This window comes from Ceratotherium simum, chromosome 30, assembly GCF_057802395.1.
Source record: "Ceratotherium simum simum isolate JZ-2026a chromosome 30, ASM5780239v1, whole genome shotgun sequence".
NCBI lineage: Eukaryota > Metazoa > Chordata > Mammalia > Perissodactyla > Rhinocerotidae > Ceratotherium > Ceratotherium simum.
This window is the reverse complement of record NC_141929.1, coordinates 11,231,022-11,252,855: the sequence shown is the minus strand read 5'-3', so window position 1 is coordinate 11,252,855 and position 21,834 is coordinate 11,231,022. Positions and strand designations below refer to the sequence as shown.

The following is a 21,834-nucleotide window of genomic DNA, read 5'->3' as shown; positions in this document are numbered from 1 at the left end:
TACAAGTCTTTCTGTCTTTCTCATAGATTGGCTGATGGCCATTTTGTCTGGCTGCTGTCCATGTGTCTTCTTATAACTTCTTCCTAGTATATTTTTTACCCTTGATTAAGTGCTAGAATCGCTAAGGACCAGGCTAGTGAATCTGTGTTTTTAAACATGAGTAAGCAGGTTCTGAGAGAGGACAATGGGCTATCTTTTGAATTAGAGTGTAAACTCTGCCACTGCTATTTTAACTACCAGGAAAGCGTTTCTTGTCTGTAGAGATAATTGAGTTTTGCTTTAATGATGACATCTAGCTAAGTGATGTTGCTGTTAGGCACACTTTGGCAGAAAGGAAAAAAAAGAAAAGAAGAAAGAAAGGAGAGAGAAATCAAGGGAGGGAGAGAAGGACGAAAAGGGAATGGAAGAAAAGAAAAGCCAGGCCAGTGCTTTCTTTTGGATCTCATTTTGAATTTCTCTCTTTTCATATTTGCCATTCACAGTGGTTTGAACTTCATTGACTTGATGGTGCGACAAGGGAATATTGACAACCCTCCCAAGACGCCCCTGGTGCCAGGATTTGAGTGTTCTGGGATTGTTGAAGCTCTGGGGGACAGCGTGAAGGGATACGAGGTAATGTTTTGACTTCTGACTGATAGAATAATGTTTATCTGGAATCCATTGAGATAAAAAAGGTTATGCAAAAAATATTTGAAATAATCTATGATGTGTATTATTATTGTTGTCTTATTATTTGGCTTTGTTAACAATGCCTATAAAGGATAAAACTTTCCAAGTGTCTCATGCCTTTCTGTGTACCATCTTGGTTGCTCCTGGCAGAAGTCTGGTGAAGTGGCTGGAGGAAATCTTATCATCCCCTGTATTCATGTTATACAGCTATTAATAAGAGAATTTGGCCTTGAATTAACTAAGTGTATACATCCCCTCCCTTCACCCATGGCTCCCATTTTCCCATCACCACAGGCTCAAAAATCAATTACAAAACACAAAAGTTGGGAAGAAATAGCCTCTGTATTTTATAATTTGGTTCCTTTAAATATCTACTTAACTAATGCATTTAAGTGATCCCTTATAAATCATTATTTCAGACATTGGGGAAGTGGCGTTTTTAGATAAAGATTTTAAAGCCAAAGGTAGAGGTACCCGACGATGGGACCGAATTGGTCATGGATTGATGGCTTTGGGAGTAGTGAAATGGATAAAAAGAGTTACTATATCATTTTGATTACTTTTTTACATGTTCAAAATCTCCATAATAAAAAATTTTTTAATTGCTGAAAAGATATATGACCCTTCCTACCATTATAATGCAAATCAAATAGAATTCAGTCTATAAAAACTGAAAAACTGGGGGCAAATCAATCACACGAAATTGTAGTAGTTTGGAGTGAGAAAAAATCATGGAAATCAGGTACAAGAGCTCTCACTCATAACGAAGTGCTTCCCCAGGGAAATGGATGGAGCAACATTTGAGAATCCCCCATAACCAGAAACATGGGCAAGTTATCTTTTTTCAGCCTCACTGCAACCCTGCGAGGTAGCAATTGTTATTGTCCCCATAGAGATGAGGTTCAGAAGCGTTCACTAATTTTCCAAGGGGTCAGAAAGGTAGTAAGTAGTAGGTGAACCTACAATCGCAGGACCTTTACTCCTGCTCCCCACCTGCAAATGCTGCAATACTAAATGCAGGAAGAAAAATCCTATAAAATGCAATGCCATCATGCCCTTGGAATTGAATTTGAGCCTGCTGCTCGGTCTCAGTGCAATCTGAGCCTCAATATACTGAAAATATCAGTATGATCCAAGTTCATTATGGTGAATGTCTGGAAATCTCACCCCACTCATCAGTCTTTTGGTAATGGTTTCCAGATAACATAGCAGAAAAATGAGGAGAAAGAAAAAGTAAATGAGCTTTTTCTTTTCTTTCACACGACTTTACGTTTTCTGTCCCCAGGTAGGCAATATAACCAGAGGCAGCACCACTGCTGCTACATTCTCTCCCTGAAAGTGCTGCACATAAGAAATATTATCTGCTGGTCACTCCTCCACGTGGTCCCAGAGGAAAAGACCATACTGCTCACTCTATTAATCCTGAGAATTGGATAAATCACCAATTACTTTGGAATATAACAGTAGATAGGGATGTTGTTGGCCTTGGTTTAGAGTGAGGACTTACTATGCTTGATTATATATATTTTCCCTTATATATGATCTTTCTTCTGCCAGTGAGCCCTGGCTTGCTTATTGTCAAACCTAGCCTTCACCCCCACTCCCCTCCAATGACTTTCAGCTGCACAAACACATGAAGCCATCTCAGGTTTCCAGTCAGGGTGTGATTTGGGAGAAAACCAATACTAATATTCTCTCTATAATTTTGACTTAATATTTTCAATCATGTTGAAGATGGAATTCCATGCGGCAGCACACTGAGTAGCTGTCTTAGTTGATCAGTTGCAAGGGAGGCTTGAAAGTTGTCGCCAGAGGCGAAGCAGTGAAGGAATAATCTGGGCTCACTTGCCCAGAACTAATTTCTTTTTCTTGGCAGTATCAAATAATGAGGTGAAGTGGATATTAAAAAAAAAGTTGCCTACCTCCAGACTCTGAGACTGGGGCTGATCTGATGGCTTAGCTCGTTCTGCCATTTTGATAACGAAATGGAAAAGATGGAGTGAAGCTACATGAGAGACCCAGAGCAGTCAGCCCTGCTGTGATGGCTATGACCATCACTGTCACAGTGGTTGAAATACTCTTTATACGCTCTGTGTTGACACTGGAGGCCATCAGATAGATACTCTGTGATATTGTGTATCTTTGGGTTTTCATGATTCTGTGCAAAAAAGGGTGCCAGTGTTAGACCTTAGTTATCCTCTGGTCCAAGCCACTGCATTTAAGATGATATTCCCAACATTCATCATTTGGTCTTCAACACTTCCAGGGTTTGGGACACTCACTGCTGGTGGGACAGCCTCTCTTTTCCATCAGTTTCTTCGTTAGACAGCTATCCCTTATGCTTCATGAAAGATAATGGGTCTATATTTAGCTTTTGATCATTAAACTGTGAATTCCATGAGCTGAGGAACCAATGTGTTCTTTTTAAGAATTAACTTTGATTGCTCTTTCCTCATTTTACAGGCATCGTCCCAACTGCACTGCACGCACATTATAGTATTTAATCTTCATAGAAACTCTTTCCTAACATTATACCCATTTTAGAGCTAAGAAAACTGAGTCTTAAAGAGCTAAACTAATATTCCCAGACTTGGTAGGTTCCTCTGCTGTACACCCTTCTATAACTTTATGTCTTCTTTGTAGCACTTATCTCAGGTGTAATGAATTAATTATTTGTATCTGAAGTCAGCCTGCCTAGATTCAAATCCTGGCCCAGCTACTCTCTAGCTACATGACCTTGGGCATGTGCTCTAATCTCTCTTTGCCTCCATTTAAATGTCTATAAAATCTATAATCATTCTTCTTTAACATGGGGCTCTCACAGAACCCATCTCTTGGGAGGCTTTTGTTGTCGTTGTTGGATAGGGGTAGAAGAGAAATACTAAGCTACAAAGAAAATAAAACAGGAGAATCAATTATAAAAATATATACAGTCATGCAATGCTTAACAGTGGGGATACGTTCTGAGAAATGCGTTAGGTGATTTTGTCGTTGTGCAAACATCATAGAGTGTACTTACACAAACCTAGATGGTATAGCCTACATCACACCTAGGCTGTATAGTACTAATCTTATGGACCGCTGTCATATACGTGATCCATTGTTGACCGAAGCATCATTATGTGGTGCATGACTGTATAAACTAAAACACACATATATGAAAGCCCATTAATTTATTGAGAACTCCCTATGACCACAGAAATTTGTATATTGCATTTGATAGTCATAGTACAAACGACTAACATCAAATAGCAGAATGGTTCAATTTAACTGGCACTTGGCAGCTCATGCAAACTGTTACTATTAGTTCACTTATTTGTTATTTCCCGTTAGTAATAATATGCTATGAAAATCACAGCGTACCATCATAACCACTTTAAAGGGAAGACTGCTCTTGTTTCTGCATGGTGTCTGGCTGTGTAAACTCCTGCTAAAAAGAATACAGTATTCGGCCATGCCTTTAGAGAGTGTTTGTAAGGATTAGATGGGCTAAAACATGTGACACCCTTAGGACAATGCCTGCCGTATAATATGTGTCCAATAAATGTTAGTTGTCGTTCGTCGCACGCAGTGGCATTCTCCTATTTCTCTTTAAGCCTGATCGCTCTTGTTCAGTCTCCTGCACTTAGATTTACATGGCTCCTCTGATGCACCACATTTCACATCCATGGCGATGGTAATCCAATGCTAACCTTTGATGCAGACACCGTAGTGAACTAGCCTGGCAGCCAATCCATATAGGGTGGCAGAGAACAAGTGAGAGTAGATTTTACTCCTGGCCCTGCCCCTTTAACCTGCCTTGTGGTTCAGTTTTCCTCAGCTCCAAAACAGAGAGATTAGATGAGAGGTTGAGTCGGTAAAATGACCTAACGTTCTGCAGTGTGTGATGTGAGGCACATTGTATATTTACGCTTGAGAAGAGAAGTAGAAAACCTGGCTTCCATGGCCCCAGGAAGTTTTCATAGATGGCCTTCAGTGTATCCACAAATGCCTTGAAATTGGGAGGCAGGTAACGGTGTGCATAGTTGAGGGTTTGGGGCTTTTTTTCTGGGAAGGAATCTATAGTTTTCAGATTCTTAAGAGTATTTGATAAATCCCTCAAAAAAGATTAGGAAACCTCTACTAACCCTGTGCTTCCCTATCCCCAGATCGGGGACCGTGTCATGGCCTTTGTCAATTACAACGCCTGGGCAGAGGTGGTCTGCACGCCAGTGGAATTTGTCTACAAGATCCCAGATGACATGAGCTTCTCCGAGGCTGCTGCATTCCCCATGAACTTCGTCACAGCCTACATGATGCTCTTTGAAGTTGCCAACCTCCGGGAGGGGATGTCTGTGCTCGTGCACTCGGCCGGTGGCGGCGTGGTAAGTTGGCTGCTTGTGAGTCCTCTTCCTCAAAGTCATAATGGTGAAAGTGGAGTGACACACAGTTGACAGTGAGATTCCTATGTGAGCTATGTCCATTAGCAGGGTGATCTCTACAGTTCTGGTGAAGCTCACATGGAAGGCGGAGCTCATATAGATGATTGCAATGGGGTTAGGGTGAGCCTCAGAGATGGTTTCTCTGGAGTTTGGAAAGGTCTCCAAGATGGCGTACTAGGACTTAGGGGGTCTCAGAGATGGTTGCCGTCGAGAAGCATTCTCAGTCTTGGTGCCACAATGAACTGTTATTTCAATCATTGTGAGATGCCTCTTAAGTAATGTACTACTAATATTAACTGAAACACCAAAATGGCAGATGATTTACTTTTTCAATAAATTGCCATAGATTTGAGATTGTTCCCATATTAATAACATCCTTATGCATTTGTGTTCTGATATATTTTCTTGAGTGGGAGCGAGGTAGATGGAGATTGTACTAGCACAATGGGAATTACTCATAAACCTAAGCACACCCATGAGAGTGGTGGCACATGCAAATGTCATGTCAGGTGTGTCTTTGACAAGGGGAAAAACAATGGAAATAAAAATTGCTGCTCTGGAGTTCAGGGATGGCAGAAATTTCCTCCATGGTTTGGATGTGTCTCAGTGCCAGTCATTCAGTACACATTGCCCTCCTGCCACATGGCAAGGCGATCCTGTCGATCAAGGATCAAGGAACAAGGTGATCAAGACCATAATCCTGTCATGGTCTACTGAGGTTAGAGTAGAACTCTAATCTTTCTGAGAGGTATTACTCATTAATTCAACAAGTATTTATTGAACACATACTATGTTCTGGACTCTATGGGTATAGAGATTAAAAAGAGAAGGTCCTGATACACCACCTAGCAGGATTTGAGAGGTTCTCAGTGTTGGTGATTCTGTGGTTTGATGAACTCAGAGATGAACTCTTATGGTTGGGTCTATCTTGAAGATGTTTTCACTGGAGGTTCTGCTAACATTGATTTTTTTTTTAAATCTTGGCTTTCTAAAACTATCAAAACTGTACATAGCGTAAAACACATTTGTGTTTTTCCTTTCCAAGGCAAGCTCACGTACAAAAACGTGAAGGCCGAGAAACGTAAACCTTTAGAAATGCCTTAAGAGGAATATCTTTAATCACTTTAGCAAATATGCCAATGTCTTTTGACCATGAGTAAAGATATAATAAAAGTTAAACATCCCCTAGAAAAGAAATGGATTTCAGTGTCAGTGAATCTGCTAAGAGCAAGCAATCCATTTAGAAGGCTGGCATTTACGATCTGAGTGTGCTCGGCATACAAAGTGTTAGAGATTTGTTTTCATATTTCAGCATAAGCGCCTGTCTTTACTATGGTGCTAACCTCAGTCCTGCCGAGAGTCAGTCTTTAAACATTGGCACTGGTGATGTTTCACTTCATGCTTTTATTTTTTTTTTCATTTGAGTTTGTTCCTGGAACAAAGAGAAATGTATCAAGGGCATGTGTCTCACAAAAGAGAAAAAAACATCTTGGGAAATAGCGAACGTTTTTACCATGCCTTATTCTGGGTTTAGGGACACTACAACATAAGAACTAAAATGTGAAACAGATGGAGGAAATGGGGAAAAGAGACCATGATGGTAGGAGAATAAGTTGGTGCACATACGGCAGGCTGTGATGTGCTAAAGCTTCATTGAAGATGGACAACAGTCTTGGCTCTTAGCTTCCTAACAGTGAGTGAACATAGAGAAAAACGGTCAGCTGTGTGAGCTGGTGTTCATTTGATGGAAACAAACCAGTTACTAGGGAAAACCATAACTAGTACTGGGTTTTGAGACCGGGGAAATATTTCTCTGAGGTTTTTTATAAGAAATGTATGCTGACATGCAATGAACATCCTCAACAAAATTGTTATAGTAAATTCAACTATTTCTGTGATGCTTTTTCTTATGGTGTGCCCCTAATGTAGTCTAATAGCACCAAAGTGAAGCAAAATTTAGTGAAAGCAAATATCCTGGGGCCAAATGGTTGTGGTCTGGTTTAATCTGTGGACAGTTTAAAGGTATGTTTGGAGTGCTCATCTCTCAGGTGAGTGGGTCTCCTTGAATAGTGTTTCTCCCAACCAAGATTTCATAGGTAGTGTGCAGCACTGAGTTCAAGGTTACCATTAGAGGAAAGACTATTGGCCAAGTGCACATTCATGTATGTGAACAGTCAACCAAGCTGAGCTGGAGTTGACACTGTCTTATAAAAACTAAGGAGTCCTAAGGAGAGCCCAGACCATTCCACTGCCCCACAGTGGAAAGACCAGTGAGTCACTCCCAGGCAGAACTTGATTCCTATTGAGAAGGAACCAGCCACTGTTCTCATGGTGGGAGGAGCTCTCTGGGGGACACCGTTTTATGCTTTATCTATGACACCCTGCAGAGGGATGGAGGTGCTTCCCATCACTGTTGGACAAATCTGATAATTGCAGCCACTGGCTGCATGATTGCTGTGGTAGGCAGATAATGGCCCCCCAGAGACGTCCATGTCCTAATCCCTGGCACCTGTGAGTATGTTACCTTACACAACAAAAGGAATTTTGCAAATGTGATTAAGGTAAGGACCTTGAGATGGAGAGATTATCCTGGATTATGCAGGTGGTCCCAGTGTAATCACAAGAGTCCTTAAAGATGGAAGAGGGAGGCAGAAGAGTCAGAAAGAGATTTTAAGATGCTATACTGCTGGCTTTGATGACGGAGGAAGAGACCATGAGCCAAGGAATGTGGGCGGCATCTAGAACCTGGAAGAGACAAGGAAATGGATTCTCCCCTGGAGCCTCCAGAAGGAACACAGCCCTGCTAACACCTTGATTTTCACCTGGTGAAACCCATTTTGGACTTCTGATCTTCAGAACTGTAATAGAATAAATCTGTGTTGGGTTTTTTTTTGAGCCTCTAAGTTTGTGGTAGTTTGTTACAGCAGCAGTAGGAAATTAATACAGCCATTTTCCTTGGTCTGCCTCCCTTTTCAGGGTGGAGACCCCACAGAGGCCTGAAGAAAACCAGGTAGCAAGTAGCAGAACTAGGATTCATACCCTAATCTGGCTGATTCCAAAACTTATTCCCTTTCCACTTGACAATCCAGATGTTGGGAGAACCCAAATCATTCCTTTATTTATTCATTCGTTTAGCAAACATTTACTCCATCTCTACCCATTGCTAACTGGAGACATTTTAAAGAGCCAAAAGGCCGGTCCAGGTACATGTTTCCTAACTTGATGTTGATGAGATGACAAAAAAGATATAATCTAATTAGGATAAAGTTTCCTAAATTAAGTTAAAATAAAATGTGCATTTCTAATGGCACCAAAACTTATGTCTGATTTTTATCAAAGGCTAGGATGGAGAATTTACAGACAGAATGTAACAAATGCCAGCCTAAACTGTAATTTTGAAGGAAACTTATCTAGTATTGGAAAATAATTTGATCCAGAGCAAGTTACTTTCTCGTTAGAATTGCCCAAGTGTCTACACTGCACTTCATATCTTTGAAGATATTGTCTTCCTCTGACAATAGCACAACCACGTGGTCTGAGAGAGTAGTGTCCCTAATTGTATCTTTAGAACCTGGTTGAAAATGGGCTGACACTTCCTTAAAGGAAAAGTAACAAAATAAGCAACTGAGTGGGGCTCATGTCAGGAACTTCAGGATGAGGGTTTTACTGCCAATCCCACTTAACAAGCTGCCAGGACTTTGAGCATCTTGATTGGGGATGTGCTCAATTTCTGGAGAGTAACATTACTGTTACTGTGTGGTTATTTGCATCTGGGTCTGGCATTTGATGCTCTCCATTCACCTTTTTCATCATCTCTTCTGAACAGAGAGAGTAGCAGCCTGAGATGGCCAAAGATCTTGGAAAGGAAAGCAGAACTAAACTTTCAGACAGAGTTAAGTGGCTACCACTCAGTTATTAAATTCTATTCATTATGGATGGGGCATTTTCCCCGGTGATTCATTCAAATCACTGCAAAGGAGAAACCACAGAAGAGGGGGCAGGATTTATAGAGGGGGCATCATGAGGCTCCCCCACCTTCTATATGGGCACGTGTGCAGGTGACCCTCCCAGAATGACTGATTAACCATACATCATTTTTACAGTAAACTGTGACAGCCTGGGGTGAGTAGGCATCCTCAGTGTGTTGGAGGATTTGGACATATTGGATAGTCATTTATTTCATCAGAAAAAACACTACCATCTGCAAAATCACTATATATAAGAACATTTTGTTGAAAATAAAACCATCGTTGATCATGAAAGGCACCAACATCTGCCCAGCTACTCAAGCCAGCAACCTAAGACCCATGGTTAGCTCTTCTCCAACATGCTATGAGTTTCCAAATCCTGTGATTCATTCCTTTATTCATTCACTAATCCAACACATATCTATTGAGGGCCTACTCTGTTCAAGACACTGAATTAGGCACTAGGAGTTCAATAGAGAATATGACGGATTTTCTTCTTTCAAAGAGAAGCCCTATAAATCAAAAGTGGGCATATAAATCCAATAATCACATGAATAACTTTGCAGAGTGCTATGAAAGGGAGATACAAGCTAATATGAGGCTTATAATAGGAAACTGACCTGGGGTAGAGGCAGGGGATGATATCAGGGAAGGCTTCTCCAAGGAAGTGGCATCTGCGCTCCAATCTGAGGATGATAAGCAGGTAAATTGGACGAGAGTGGAGGTAGAGCTGGAGGGGGAGGGTAGGGCATTCATGAGAAGTGGTGGTGAGCTGGGCTTTCGTGGGAAGCAGAGAGGGGTGTTAGGTAGGCTCTCAGATAAAGAATTCCAGACAGTAGGACATTTCTTATCTCTACCTGCCTCTCCCTGTCCCATCTACTGCTATTTTACTTCTGGCCCCAGTAAATCTCACCCAGATGACTGCAGCACCCGTTTGCTGGCTTCCTGCCCAGTTTCCTCTCTCTCAAGTCAGCTCTTTACTTGCAGCCAGAGTGGCTTTCCTGACACACCAATCTGCTCTGTCACTCCTTGCTTAGAATGGACAGAGACTCCCGTTGTTGTGAAGATAATGTTTGATCTCCTTAGCTTCCTGGCAGTCATGGCCCTCGTCATCTGGGCCTTGTCTCTCGCTCTCTCTGGCCACTTCCGCCTATTCCTCTGCTTTCAGTAATACAAAAGGACTTGCAGCTTCCGTAGGTGTGTGGCCGAGGACGGCTGCTCACCAAGCTCCGTGCTCTCCTTCTGCAGATAGAGTTGCTGCTGCTAAGTGGCTGTGCATCCGAGGACTGCATCGTTAAGCTACCTTCCCCACCCCCTGCCCTTGCAGCTAGCTGGGGCCACGCCCCTGAGCTTGAACCAGTGGGACGTAGCAGAGGCCATGTGATGCACATCACATCCAGGCCTGCCCTTTCCTGTGAGGTCCTCCATGCTCTCTCTCTTCCCGGTTTCCTGGCAGATGTCCAAGTTGACCTGGGAGCACATGTTAAAGATGGCAGCCTCCACCTGCCCAGGACCCTCACTAACTGCACTTTCACCCCCTGTCCTGTCCCTGCCACACTGTCGTTTAGACTTTATATGTGCAGAGGGAAAAAAGAAACTTCTGTTATCTTAATTCCTGAGATTCCAGGGATTACCTGTTACGGCAGCTAGCATTTCCTTTACTGCACACACAGGGCATCCGGCCTCTCTGCATCTCCAGGCTGCACCCCGTTCTCCCTCTGCTCTCTAAGGATAATGGCTAAGGCATGGGTCCTGGAGGCAGACAGTCTATGTCCAAAGCCCACCCCTTAGGGCAAGCTACTCAACTTCTCAGTTTCCCCATTCACATAATGAGAATAATAACGGTACATTTATTCCTCAGAGGGTTTCTATGCATGTTAGCTGAGCTGATGCTTAGGAAGCACTTAACATAGGACCAGGCATAAAGTAAGTGTTAGCTGTCATCAATATTGTTATTAATTGTTGGTTTGCTCATCTTATCCCCTCCTCCAACCTATAAACCCCTCCATCAGAGCAACCGGGTCTTATTCTTTCTGTGCCTGTTTTCCGCCATGTAATAAACACAGTAAACATTTCTGAATCAAAAAGCTGTTGCAAGCCATTTTCCTATAGTCTAGAAAATTTATTTGCTGAGCTAAGGCAGGCCGCGTCATTGAGTTAATCCCAGAAACAAAAAATCGTTCCTAGTGATCTTGTAAATTTCAATCTATTAAGCAGTTTTTGGTGCCCTTGTTCGTGCCATCCCACATTCTGAATATTCTTCCCAGATTTTTGGTCTGTGTCTGGTGTGCATTATTAGTTGACTGAGGCCCCCTTTTCGTGGTCTACCCATCACCCCCTCCATCATCTCATGGCCCAGCTATCTCAGTCTGCAGCCTTCAGCACCCCAACTAGCAGCACATGCATGAGATCTCAGAGCGGGAAGGAAACAAAGACAGACAGCAACTTGTGTCAAACACTAGCTGTACTAGACTCTTTGAAGATGTTATTCACTGAGCCCTCATAGCAACCCTCCCTGTTGGATAGGACGTGGCCGTTCCACCCTCCCAACCACTCCAACACTCAGTTTCCTCATTTGTAGAGTGGGGTGATATTAGTGCCAGCCTTGGGTGGTACTTGTGAACTTGGAGCAGTGCTTGGCACATGACAAACACCCAGTGAAATTTAGCTATTATAATTTCCCAGGGTAAGAGGTTCAGTGTTATTTCCAAGGCTGCAGTGTTAATTACGAGGAGGGATCAAATTTGAACTCAAATATCCAGGGCCGTGAACTCCCAATCCAGTGCCCTTGGCGCTATACCACAGCACAGAAACATCTGCACCTCCCCTCATTCCTTCTGCCTGCCCCGCATGTGTCCTGGATAAGGGGGACTTCAGTATATCAAGACCTCCTGGTCCCCAGGGGCCTGCAATGATAGGAAACAGAACCTCTGAAAATTTAAACAGAACAAAGTGGCTCTATCATATCTTCATGAATAATCGAAGAGACGTGGATTAACTGCATCTCGGCGTCAGCAGGAAGGGCTGTGGCCTGAGGACTCATTGGTATGATTAAGACCCTCATTCTGTAACTGCTATTCCTGAGAAACAGGCCCCCCCGCCTTCCTAAATGTCAAAGATGCTTCAGAGACGTGTCATTGGAGCAAGGCCCCATCTCCCTGCTTCTGGAAACCTCTCATGTTGGCAGCCAGTGCCTGGACTCTTCACAAGTCGGCAATATGCCTTAGGTTGAGAAAAAATATATCTAAAAGCACTTCTTCCAAGCTATGTCTATATCTGCAAAAGCCTCACTTGATCTTGATTCTAGTTGCTTTTAACTCCTTTATAGTAAAATCATGACTGGGTCGAAGAAACTATCTTTATCATAAATATTATAAAGGTTAAATTTGCTCTCTGAGAGAAGATTCATTCACTCAATATTAGTTGAATATGTAAATATATATATATGTATTCAGTCCATGAAGGGATAAGAGCTAAAATAGATTGATCCCAGTAATTTCCATACGCTGTCTATGAGGTAGATACTGTTACATCCTCATTTTAACAGAGGAAACTGAGACACAGAGTGGTTAAGTAACTCGCTTCAGGTCACACAGCTATGAAAAGGAAGAGCTGGCGTGTGCACTAGGGTCTCCTTGAATACTGAGCTTATGTCTTTAAGTACTGGGCTGTGCTGACAGGAAGGCAGTGCTGAGAGAAGCCCTGCTTCTGCTTAGAGTGAGCTGGAATGGATTCCTCTCCATGGGTTTTGTTGGTGGGCTTTCTTCCCCAGGAGCTGAGGTATCCTCAGGAAGAGGGGAGCATCTTCCATTGACACAGCCAACTTCTCAAGGAGTCAGGCAGATTCAGCGCTGGAGCTGCCTCCCCCCCGCCTTTTTTTTTTTGTGAGGAAGATCAGCCCTGAGCTAACATCCATGCTAATCTTCCTCTTTTTTGCTGAGGAAGACCGGCTCTGAGCTAACATCTATTGCCAATCCTCCTTCTTTTTTTTCCCCAAAGCCCCAGTAGACAGTTGTATGTCATAGTTGCACATCCTTCTAGTTGCTGTATGTGGGATGCAGCCTCAGCATGGCTGGAGAAGCAGTGTGTCAGTGCGCGCCCGGGATCCAAACCCAGGCCGCCAGTAGCGGAGCACACGCACTTAACTGCTAAGCCACAGGGCCGGCCCTGGAGCTGCCCTTGATGTTAACCATCCAGCTGGAATTAAGCCCCAGGCTGCCATGTCCATGAAGGCAAGGATGGTGCAATCTCTTTATCCCTGTACCCTGAGCACTGAGCCCAGTGCCTGGCACATTGGTGTTGCTTGATAAATATTTGTAGAGGGAATGAAGGAAGAAAGGGAAAGGAGAAAGAAAGAGGCCCAAAAGGCAGCTTTTAAGTTGTGGAGATAGTATGGAACTTAAGGGCCCAGATTCCAGAGTCAGAGCTGGTTTTCATCCTAGCTTCTCCATTTTCCAGGCGAGAGGCCTTGAACGAGTACTTTAACTTCCTTGGACCTTGTTTCTTCATCTGTAAAAATGAATATAATGCCTATCTCATAGTTTTTATATGGTGTTTTAAAAGAGGATGATATAATGGGCTTAGCATGCTGTCCAGCACATAGAAAACTCAAGTATCAGCCGCTATTATTACTATTATTATTGTCATCACATTACTATTATCACTATCTGATTAGGAACTATTACTCAACGGTACCCTGACATTTATAGCCAGAAGCAAGAGAACAACAAATAGGGACAGTCAACTGGCGGCTGGTTGTTGAAACTTGGAGCAAGGGGCAGATAAAGCCAATCTCAGCTCCCCGTGTGTATCTTCCCCAACAGCGGCTGCTCAACGTTCTCATGGCTTAGTGGAGTTGTCACCCAAGCCCCCTTCCAAACATCATATTCCTCAAACACATAAGACATAATATGATTTTAAGGAAAATTTAGCTCTCTAGTTCCAGCCCCCAAACACACAGGTTAGTCTTTGCTGAGTTTATATGACCCCAGGGACCCATCGACATCCCCAGCAACACAACCGAAAGGCCACAGTTGCTTTTCAGAATATTATTGCCCTTATTAAGATGAAAAATCAGTTCAGTTGGCAAAGAGTGAGATGCAGAGCAAGAAGCAGCCTCATCTGTTCTCACGAGCACCCACGAGGCTGTCAGCTATGGCTCTGGGTACCCTACCCCCCAAGCTGGTCACTGGTCACTTTGATCGTGTCCATCCTGCAGCTCTCTCCATGATAAACTCAACAGTACCCCTCACTCACCCTCTGTTAAAAGTGTGCTTGAGCTCCTCAACTCTGATAGGATATGGAGAGGAAATTTGAACCCCACCTTTCCCTCACACAAGCTGGAGTCTTCTTCCACCCTGCCTCCCATCCTTCCCCACTTACACCCACCAAACTTAGTCATAATTTCTTTCTCTCTCTCTTTCTCTCCTTCCCTCCTTCCCTCCTTCCCTCTGTCTCTCATCTCTCTTTGCCTGGATCTCTCTCTCTTCATCTATCTTTCTTTCTGTCTGTTTCTCAGTCTGTATTGAGCACTCCCCAATAAACACCCTGCATGCAGATCTCCACTCAAAGTCATATCTAGGGAACTTGGCCTACGACAATTAGTGTGATCACCATTATGATTGTCATGCCTGATATCTGTAGCTCGTGTAAACCCGCTTGCCTACCAGATCCATCAGTCCAATTCCCCATCAATGGCGCTCATTTAGACTTTGCTCCACAGCCCTACGCTCACTTAGTTCAGGAAGCTTATCCTCTCCTTTCTGAGAATCCCCCCTGTTGTCTAGAACTCTGCTGAGTGCCCAGAAGAAGCTAATCAATGCTAATGAGTTGAATAAGTGGGTGGACAAGGGAGCTGGTGAATACTTGTTTCTTCCTAACCCATTTGGGCTTCCCTCGGTATTAATAAACCCAAGATCTATGCCAGCCGAAACGTGAGAATAACTTCACAGCATGGCCCTGAGCTGGGTAAACTGGACTCTGGGCTTTAGACCCTGTGGTTGGATTTGCTGGCAGTGTCAAGGAGAGAGAAGTAAAGTTATTCTGGGCTCAGCTTAAAGAAGAGAAGCTCAAATATGAAGGTGTATTTCCCTTTATTTGGTCAAGTTACCCAACCTCTCAGGACCTCGGTTTCCTCATCTTCTTAATGAGGATTAAAGCGTTGATGTGAGTGTTCAGTGAGTTAATTCATATAGAGCAGTGTTTTCCAAAGTGTGGTCCCTGGACCATCAGCATCACCTAGGAACTTGTTAGAAATGCAAGTTCTTGGGCCTCACCCCAGACCTACTACAGAGTCAGAAACTCTGCGGTGGAGCCAACAATCTGTGTTTTAACAGTCTCCCACTGGGAGACTCCAGTGCACGTTGGAGTTTGAGAACCAGACACAGAGCACTTAGAACAGAGCCTGACACTCAGAAGAGGTTCACCTAAAATTAGATATCACTGTCTTTTTGTGATAGTGCTTTGTAATATGTAATAAACATTAAGTATCGATTTAAGGAATGTATTGTTATTCATTTCAATCCTCTTATATTAGTATATGCTAGATTATGTTTATTCTGGCCTAGAAGTTAAGAGTCTGTGAAATCAGACCAACCTGTATTTGCTTCCCAGCTTTAGCATCTCACTGGATGATCTTCACCAAGTTGCTTAATCTCTCTCTGTCTCAATTTCCTTGTGTGTAAAACTGGCATAATAGCACCACCCTCCCAAGGCTGTTGTGCCGTTAATGAGGTAATATATAGAATCCGCAGCACAGTGCCAGCTCCGAGGGAGCATGCAGTAAATGGTGCCCATGATTGTGTCTGAATCATGCCCTACCTCAGAAATAACAGGTAATAGAATAGAACGTGTATCTTGTACACATTTTAGTGTTTGCTAATAAAAGCAGAAGGGCGACCCAGCTTATTGTGGGTGAGGGAAGTGAGCAGGGAAGTCCTCACGAAATGGCACACATTTGTGTCACAGTGGAATGGTTGTGTCAAAATCTCTTATTCCAAACCTGTGAACTCGTCCACTTTTGAGCTTTTCTGATGTCCGGCCTGTCTGGCTGCCTGCCCAGCTGGTGGAGGGGTTGGCTTCTTGCTGGACCCTGAAGTCAATAGCCGGAGAGTGTTAGTGATACACTTTAGTTTAAAATGACAAGAACAACTACCCAGAAGTAGTATTTGGATACATAGGATGCTATTTATCCTCCTCGGTTTCATTTTTTATTTTATGTCCGTAAAATTTGCCTGGCATTTATGTCCGTGTTGTTCAGACTGGAACAGGCATTCAGTTTTGTATACCAGGAGAAAATATACAGAGAGGTTGTTCATATAGCCTCTTAGTAAGGAATATGTTTCTTGTGTGGTAGTAGAGTGCAGTGGTTAGAGCTCTGACCATGGCAGATGTGGGTTCAAATCCTGGCCCTGCTCTTTGCTGATGGCATGACCTGGGCACATTTCTTAACCTTCCTAAGTCTCAGTTTTCTCATTTTACAAACGAGTTTATCATTTAATGTATATCAAGTAATCAGCAGAGGGTCTGGCACATAGTACGCACTGAGCAATTTTTAATTGAACTATTAGAAATGATGTTGTCAGGCTGTCCAGCCTGGATTTAAGGAGGCAGATATTCAAATTACATCAGCATGCTTGTTTTTGATTTTTTTGTTTTTGGCTCTGTCCATCTTCAGGTTAAACTGGGATTGCAATAACTCCGGTCTCAAACCTTAAGCAAGCTGTGTGGATTTAAAAGTTAACATGAAATCAAATGCTTCGTATACAACCACACGTTTTCCATGAGCATTTCTAAATGCTTCTTTGTAGCTCTAACATCAGGCAGGAGCGTCCACTTGTATTCCCTCCTCTTGACCCGTTGCACATGACAGACCGTCACCCCCACTGACTGGGGCAGTGGAGGGATAAGCTGCTATCTCCTGTCCTCTCTCATAAATGTCCAGGCCACATTCAGACCGTGTCGGGTGTGCAGGAGTGCCCTGCATGTCAGAGAGCTGACAGAAAGTTCCATCAAGCTGTCGGCCTGTCTCCTGGACACCCTGCTTTTTAGAGCTGGGGCTTCATTGTTCTGACAAGGAGAGGAAAAGGAGGACTTCCTTGGTGATTGGAAGCGCCCTGAGGCTGCTTCCTCTGGACATGACGGTCCTGAGCTCAGCGTGGGGTTGGGATGTGGTGTCAAAATAGGAGTCTCAACTAATGCGAGGACAAGTCAGGACTCTTCTTTTTGTGAAAGCCACAGTGGTACCCAAACTGTATCTATCAGGAGAAGCTACCAGGGGCTTTCAAAATCAGGCTGGTCACTGCTTTCCAAGGAGAAACTTTGAAAACTCTTCCTGGGGCTGAATGAACCTGAGGGTCAGTTGGAATAGTCATATATACGGGTGCCCACTCTGGCCTGGCCCTGGACAGTGCCCTGCCAAGATCAAGATGCATAAGACACAGTCCTTGCATTGGGAGGACTGTGTGTTCTCTGGAGGAGACCAACAAGCAGCTAAAAATGTGTAGCAGAGTGTGGAGTCTGCACTAATGGAAGCAATGGAAGTAATTTGGGAGAAAGAGTGATTAATTCTTTATGGGGGAAGGGTGATATGCCAGCAGAATTCTTAAGGATAAATAGGAGTTTTCCAGGTTGCCAGGAAACATGGCACAAAAGCCCCAGCAAAACATGGAGCTGCAGGTGTTGGGTATGGTCAAGGCAGACGGGCAGGGGGTGGCAGCTGAGAAAGGCAGGGAGGGAGAAATCATGGGGGCCCTGATCCCCTATAATGTTGGCTTCACAAGACCCTTCCACTCTCCCGGCTGCACTAGTTGAATTTCATTCATACCTCTTTGAATGGATAAACTGATGGAGGAATGAATTCCAAGACAATACCTAGCAGTCATTTTTCAAATCTTTCAAATTACAATTTTTCAAATTTTGTGAATTTTATATACATAATATGTATATGTATTATATATGTAAAATTAAGCATGGAAATATACATTTTCCATGCTTAATTTTTCACAAGCATACTGCCTAGTGCCTTCCATTCATTATTTTATGTATGCTCATAACAACCCTATGAGGTATATACTATTATCATCAGCCCATTTTGAGACTTGGGAAATCGAGGCTTGCTGAAATAAAGTCAGTCATCCAAAGCCACATGCTTGGCAAAGATGGAGGTAGAATTCACACTCAGATGGGTCTTTCTCAAAGCCTGTGTTTTAAACCACAAAGGAAGGTTGGAAAACGAGGAGACAGCAGGTACAGCTCTACCCATCTGCTCATTGCTTCTGCCCACTCACGTATTTTGGGAGCATTGAAGCGACCTCGCTACTAGCTGTCTTTTTCGATGGTATATGGGGTCGTGTTGGTCTCTGAGAAACCAGGTAGGCAGTGGGAGGGCAAGAGTGAAGCTTATGGGGCAGGGTGAGGTAGTGGGTCTGCACCAAGTCATCCAGCTTGGGCACATTACTCCGCTCTTCTCCAAAACCCCAACAGAAGGTCAGTCCCAGTAGGGTTGCCAGATTTAGCAAATACGCATTTTATCTGGCAATCCTTACTTCCCAGGGACCTCCGAGTTCTCCCACAGAAAGTTCTAAACCTTCCAGGGACTTAATTACACTAGTGAGGCTTAAATCCTGGATTTGAGGCGATTAAGAGATGCGTCCAGTCAGGAATGCATTAAGGAAGGCAACTATTTTAAGCCTCAAGAGCAGCGGCTGAAAGGAGCCCTGTTCTCTAGAGCCCATCCCCGTGATGAGAAAATGGCTGTGTTCAATGCCGAGACCTGGACTCCCCTTCCCAGGGCCAAGCAGAGGCCAGATACGCCCTGCTGCTCAGGGTTCTTCCCCAGCCACACAACCCCATAGCGTGCAGAGATGATGGGACCTTGAGGCCTGGGGCTGTGGAGCGGACAATGGAGGAGACAAGGCTTCCTCAGCCAGAAAGTGTAGGAGGCAGGTGGTGGGCCCTATTCATTCATCCAACAGACCTTTACTGGGCACTTACCATGTGCCAGGCAGCATGCTAGGGGTTTAGAATGCAATGGCAAATAAGGGAGATGGGCGCATGGCCAAATATCAAACAAATATATATATGTATAAATAACATATACACACATACATATACATATAAGATTATATATATATATATGTATGGAAAAGATCACGCTGCTATCATAGAGAGCAAGGAGAAAGACGCACTGCAGGTGGAATCATCAAAGATGACCTCACTGAGTGGGTGACATTTAAGCAGAGACAAGGAGGCAATTCTGTGAAAAGCACATTGTAGGCTTTAGGAAACATCAAACACCCCAGGCAGCAACTGCTGACAGTATTAAGTCATTGGGAGAGGGTTATTGTCCTTGTCTAGTCACAGGGTTGGCTTGTGAGATCTAGCCTGTTACCCATGAGGCTTTGTGGCAGGCATCCTGGATACCCACCCATATTGTTCCCTGCCTCACCACCCCACTCCTTCATCTCACTTTCTGGGATCGGTTACCAAATAAACTATGTGCACACAAATCTTCATCTTAGAGTCTGCCTTTGGGGAAGCCCACACCCTCTGAACAAGTCGTTTGTGATCAGCCAGAGATTAACCTAAGCATCCCTCTCCATCATCTCCTCCCCTCCAACCTTTTTATCTCCAGCCATGCCTGTCTGTCCATCTTCCCGTGCACCCATGCACTTTTCAACCTGACAGCGTTTGCTAGCTCCCCTTATTTCTCTGCCTGGCAAACTCCTATTCATCATTTAAATGTCACCTCCGCCTGAAAGACTTCCCTGCTCTCCCATCTCTACCTCCTCAACATTGTTTTGCTGATATTGACTTCACCAGACTCCATCCATCCATCCATCTATCCATCCATCCAACAGATAGGTATTAACTACCTCCATAAGCCAGGCACTAGCGTGTTGCAGTCGTCCACAGGTTTTCCTGTCTAGATGAATCTTCTTGAGGTCAGAGTGGGTCTTAGGCATCTTTGTGCTTCCAGCGCATGGCACAGGGTCCAGGATGAAGTGGGTGCTTGGTAATTGTTTGATCAAATTAAACTGATGAACTTCACCTGTTCCAGGCAGACAGCATCTGTGTAATGATAATGAGGTTCTTAATTACACAGAGGAGGATACATTTATTAAGATGTGGAATTAATAAATGAGTATGTTATCATCAAAATGTGAACTACATGTAGACAGATTCATTACTTAAAATAGCTTGTGAGCCATTAAGCCAGTGACCATGTTTGACGTCCCAATACCAAAATGTATTCTTTGACGCAGAAACGGCCCTCGGCAGGCTCTCTTTATCACTCTGTGGACCACAGAGTCAGGAATTCTTGCTTTGCCTCCCAAATCTCTCTTTAGAACTGCACTAAGCCATTTGACCTCGTAATTTCATACTGGTATGGTTGCCATATAAAATACAGGGCGCAATCCTATCTACTGGCAATATCTTCTAAAGAAATAATCAGAGAGTTAGTCAAACAGGCAGCCAGTCTGTACTCAAACATTGAGCATCCACAGTTTGTCCCACGATGTGCTAGACACAAAATATGCAGCAGCAGATAAAACAGGTTTAGACTCTGCCTTCTGAAACTTACAAAGATCTATGTGCGAAGATGTTCACTGAAATATGGTTTATAATAGGATAGCATTATAATGTCCTATAAGACAAGGATTGGTTAAAAGAAATTATAGTGTATCCACACAATAGAATATTCCCTAGCCATTCAAAATGATGGTGTTAAAGAATTTTTCATGACCCACAAAAATGCTCATATAGAAGCTTAGAAAAAAAAAATCAGGGTTCACAGTGATATATTCAGGATGATTCCAATTCTGTGGACAGCCAAATATTGATATATATGTTGGAAAACTACTGGAACAAAATAAGCCAAATTATGTAGAGTGTTTATCTCTGAGATTTGGCATCATAGTCGACATTTTTGTAGTTTTCTGTATTTTCCAAATTTCATTCTTTACGACGGGCATGAATATGGGTTGCTTTCATAATATTACCTTTTTAAAAGAGCTTAGTAGAGATTAGAATAGATCCTTCCACTGCAAAATGTGGCATTTCGTTCTCTCAGGAGAGCTTGCTAATATGTCCAGAATCTGTACTGGGCTTGGAGAAATAATGGCTTCAGTCTTGCTGAAGCTTTTAGGGAATGAGGACGCAGACAGGAAGCTCTGGAATTGTGAGTGGTTTTCTTTTAGCTTTTTTGTTTATTGCCACCTATAAGTATATATGTACATATTTTTTTTTGGTGAGCAAGATTGGCCCTGAGCTAACACACGTGCCAGTCTTCCTCTATTTTGTATGTGGGTCACTGCCACAGCATGGCTTGATGAGTGGTGTAGGTCCACAACCGGGATCTGAACCAGCAAACCCCAGGCCGCCAAAGTGGAGCATGCGAACTTAACCATTATGCCACCAGGCCAGCCCTGCCACCTATAAATATTTAGTGGCCAAAAGCAATGGGTGTGTGGGAGGAGGAAGGGAGGCAAAAGCCAAACCATCCACCTCTCCCCCTGTCCTCCATGCTTCTGATGTATAAACTTGTGGTCTTCAAACTGGGTTGCCTTAATACTGTACCAACAATGTACCCCCAAACCTTGGCAATCACCCACGTGTACACTTGACTTCTGCTACAACTGAGGATACATATCCTGCCTGTCCATCAGAGTGTGGACATGAGAGAGCTCTCAAATGCAGCGTAGCATGCAATACAACTTGTTGTGAGTAAAAGGAGAAGCTTAAAGTGAAGCTGTTGTCTAAGGAAGATCACCTCT

The 21,834-nt window shown here is 43.4% G+C and overlaps 1 protein-coding gene and 1 non-coding gene across 2 annotated transcripts in view; one reads left to right on the top strand and one right to left on the bottom strand.

The window, feature by feature from the left end:
* Positions 1-21,834, top strand: part of VAT1L (vesicle amine transport 1 like) — a 147,735-nt gene that overhangs the window by 22,655 nt on the left and 103,246 nt on the right. Inside the window, exons 2-3 of the mRNA XM_004437090.3 lie at positions 483-612; positions 4,818-5,033. Of these exons, the coding sequence (XP_004437147.1) occupies positions 483-612; positions 4,818-5,033 (346 nt within the window). The remainder of the gene's footprint in view (positions 1-482; positions 613-4,817; positions 5,034-21,834) is intronic.
* On the bottom strand, positions 3,984-4,127 carry LOC147913086 (small nucleolar RNA SNORA15). Its single transcript, XR_015549198.1, has one exon. It is a non-coding gene; the product is annotated as a small nucleolar RNA SNORA15 (small nucleolar RNA).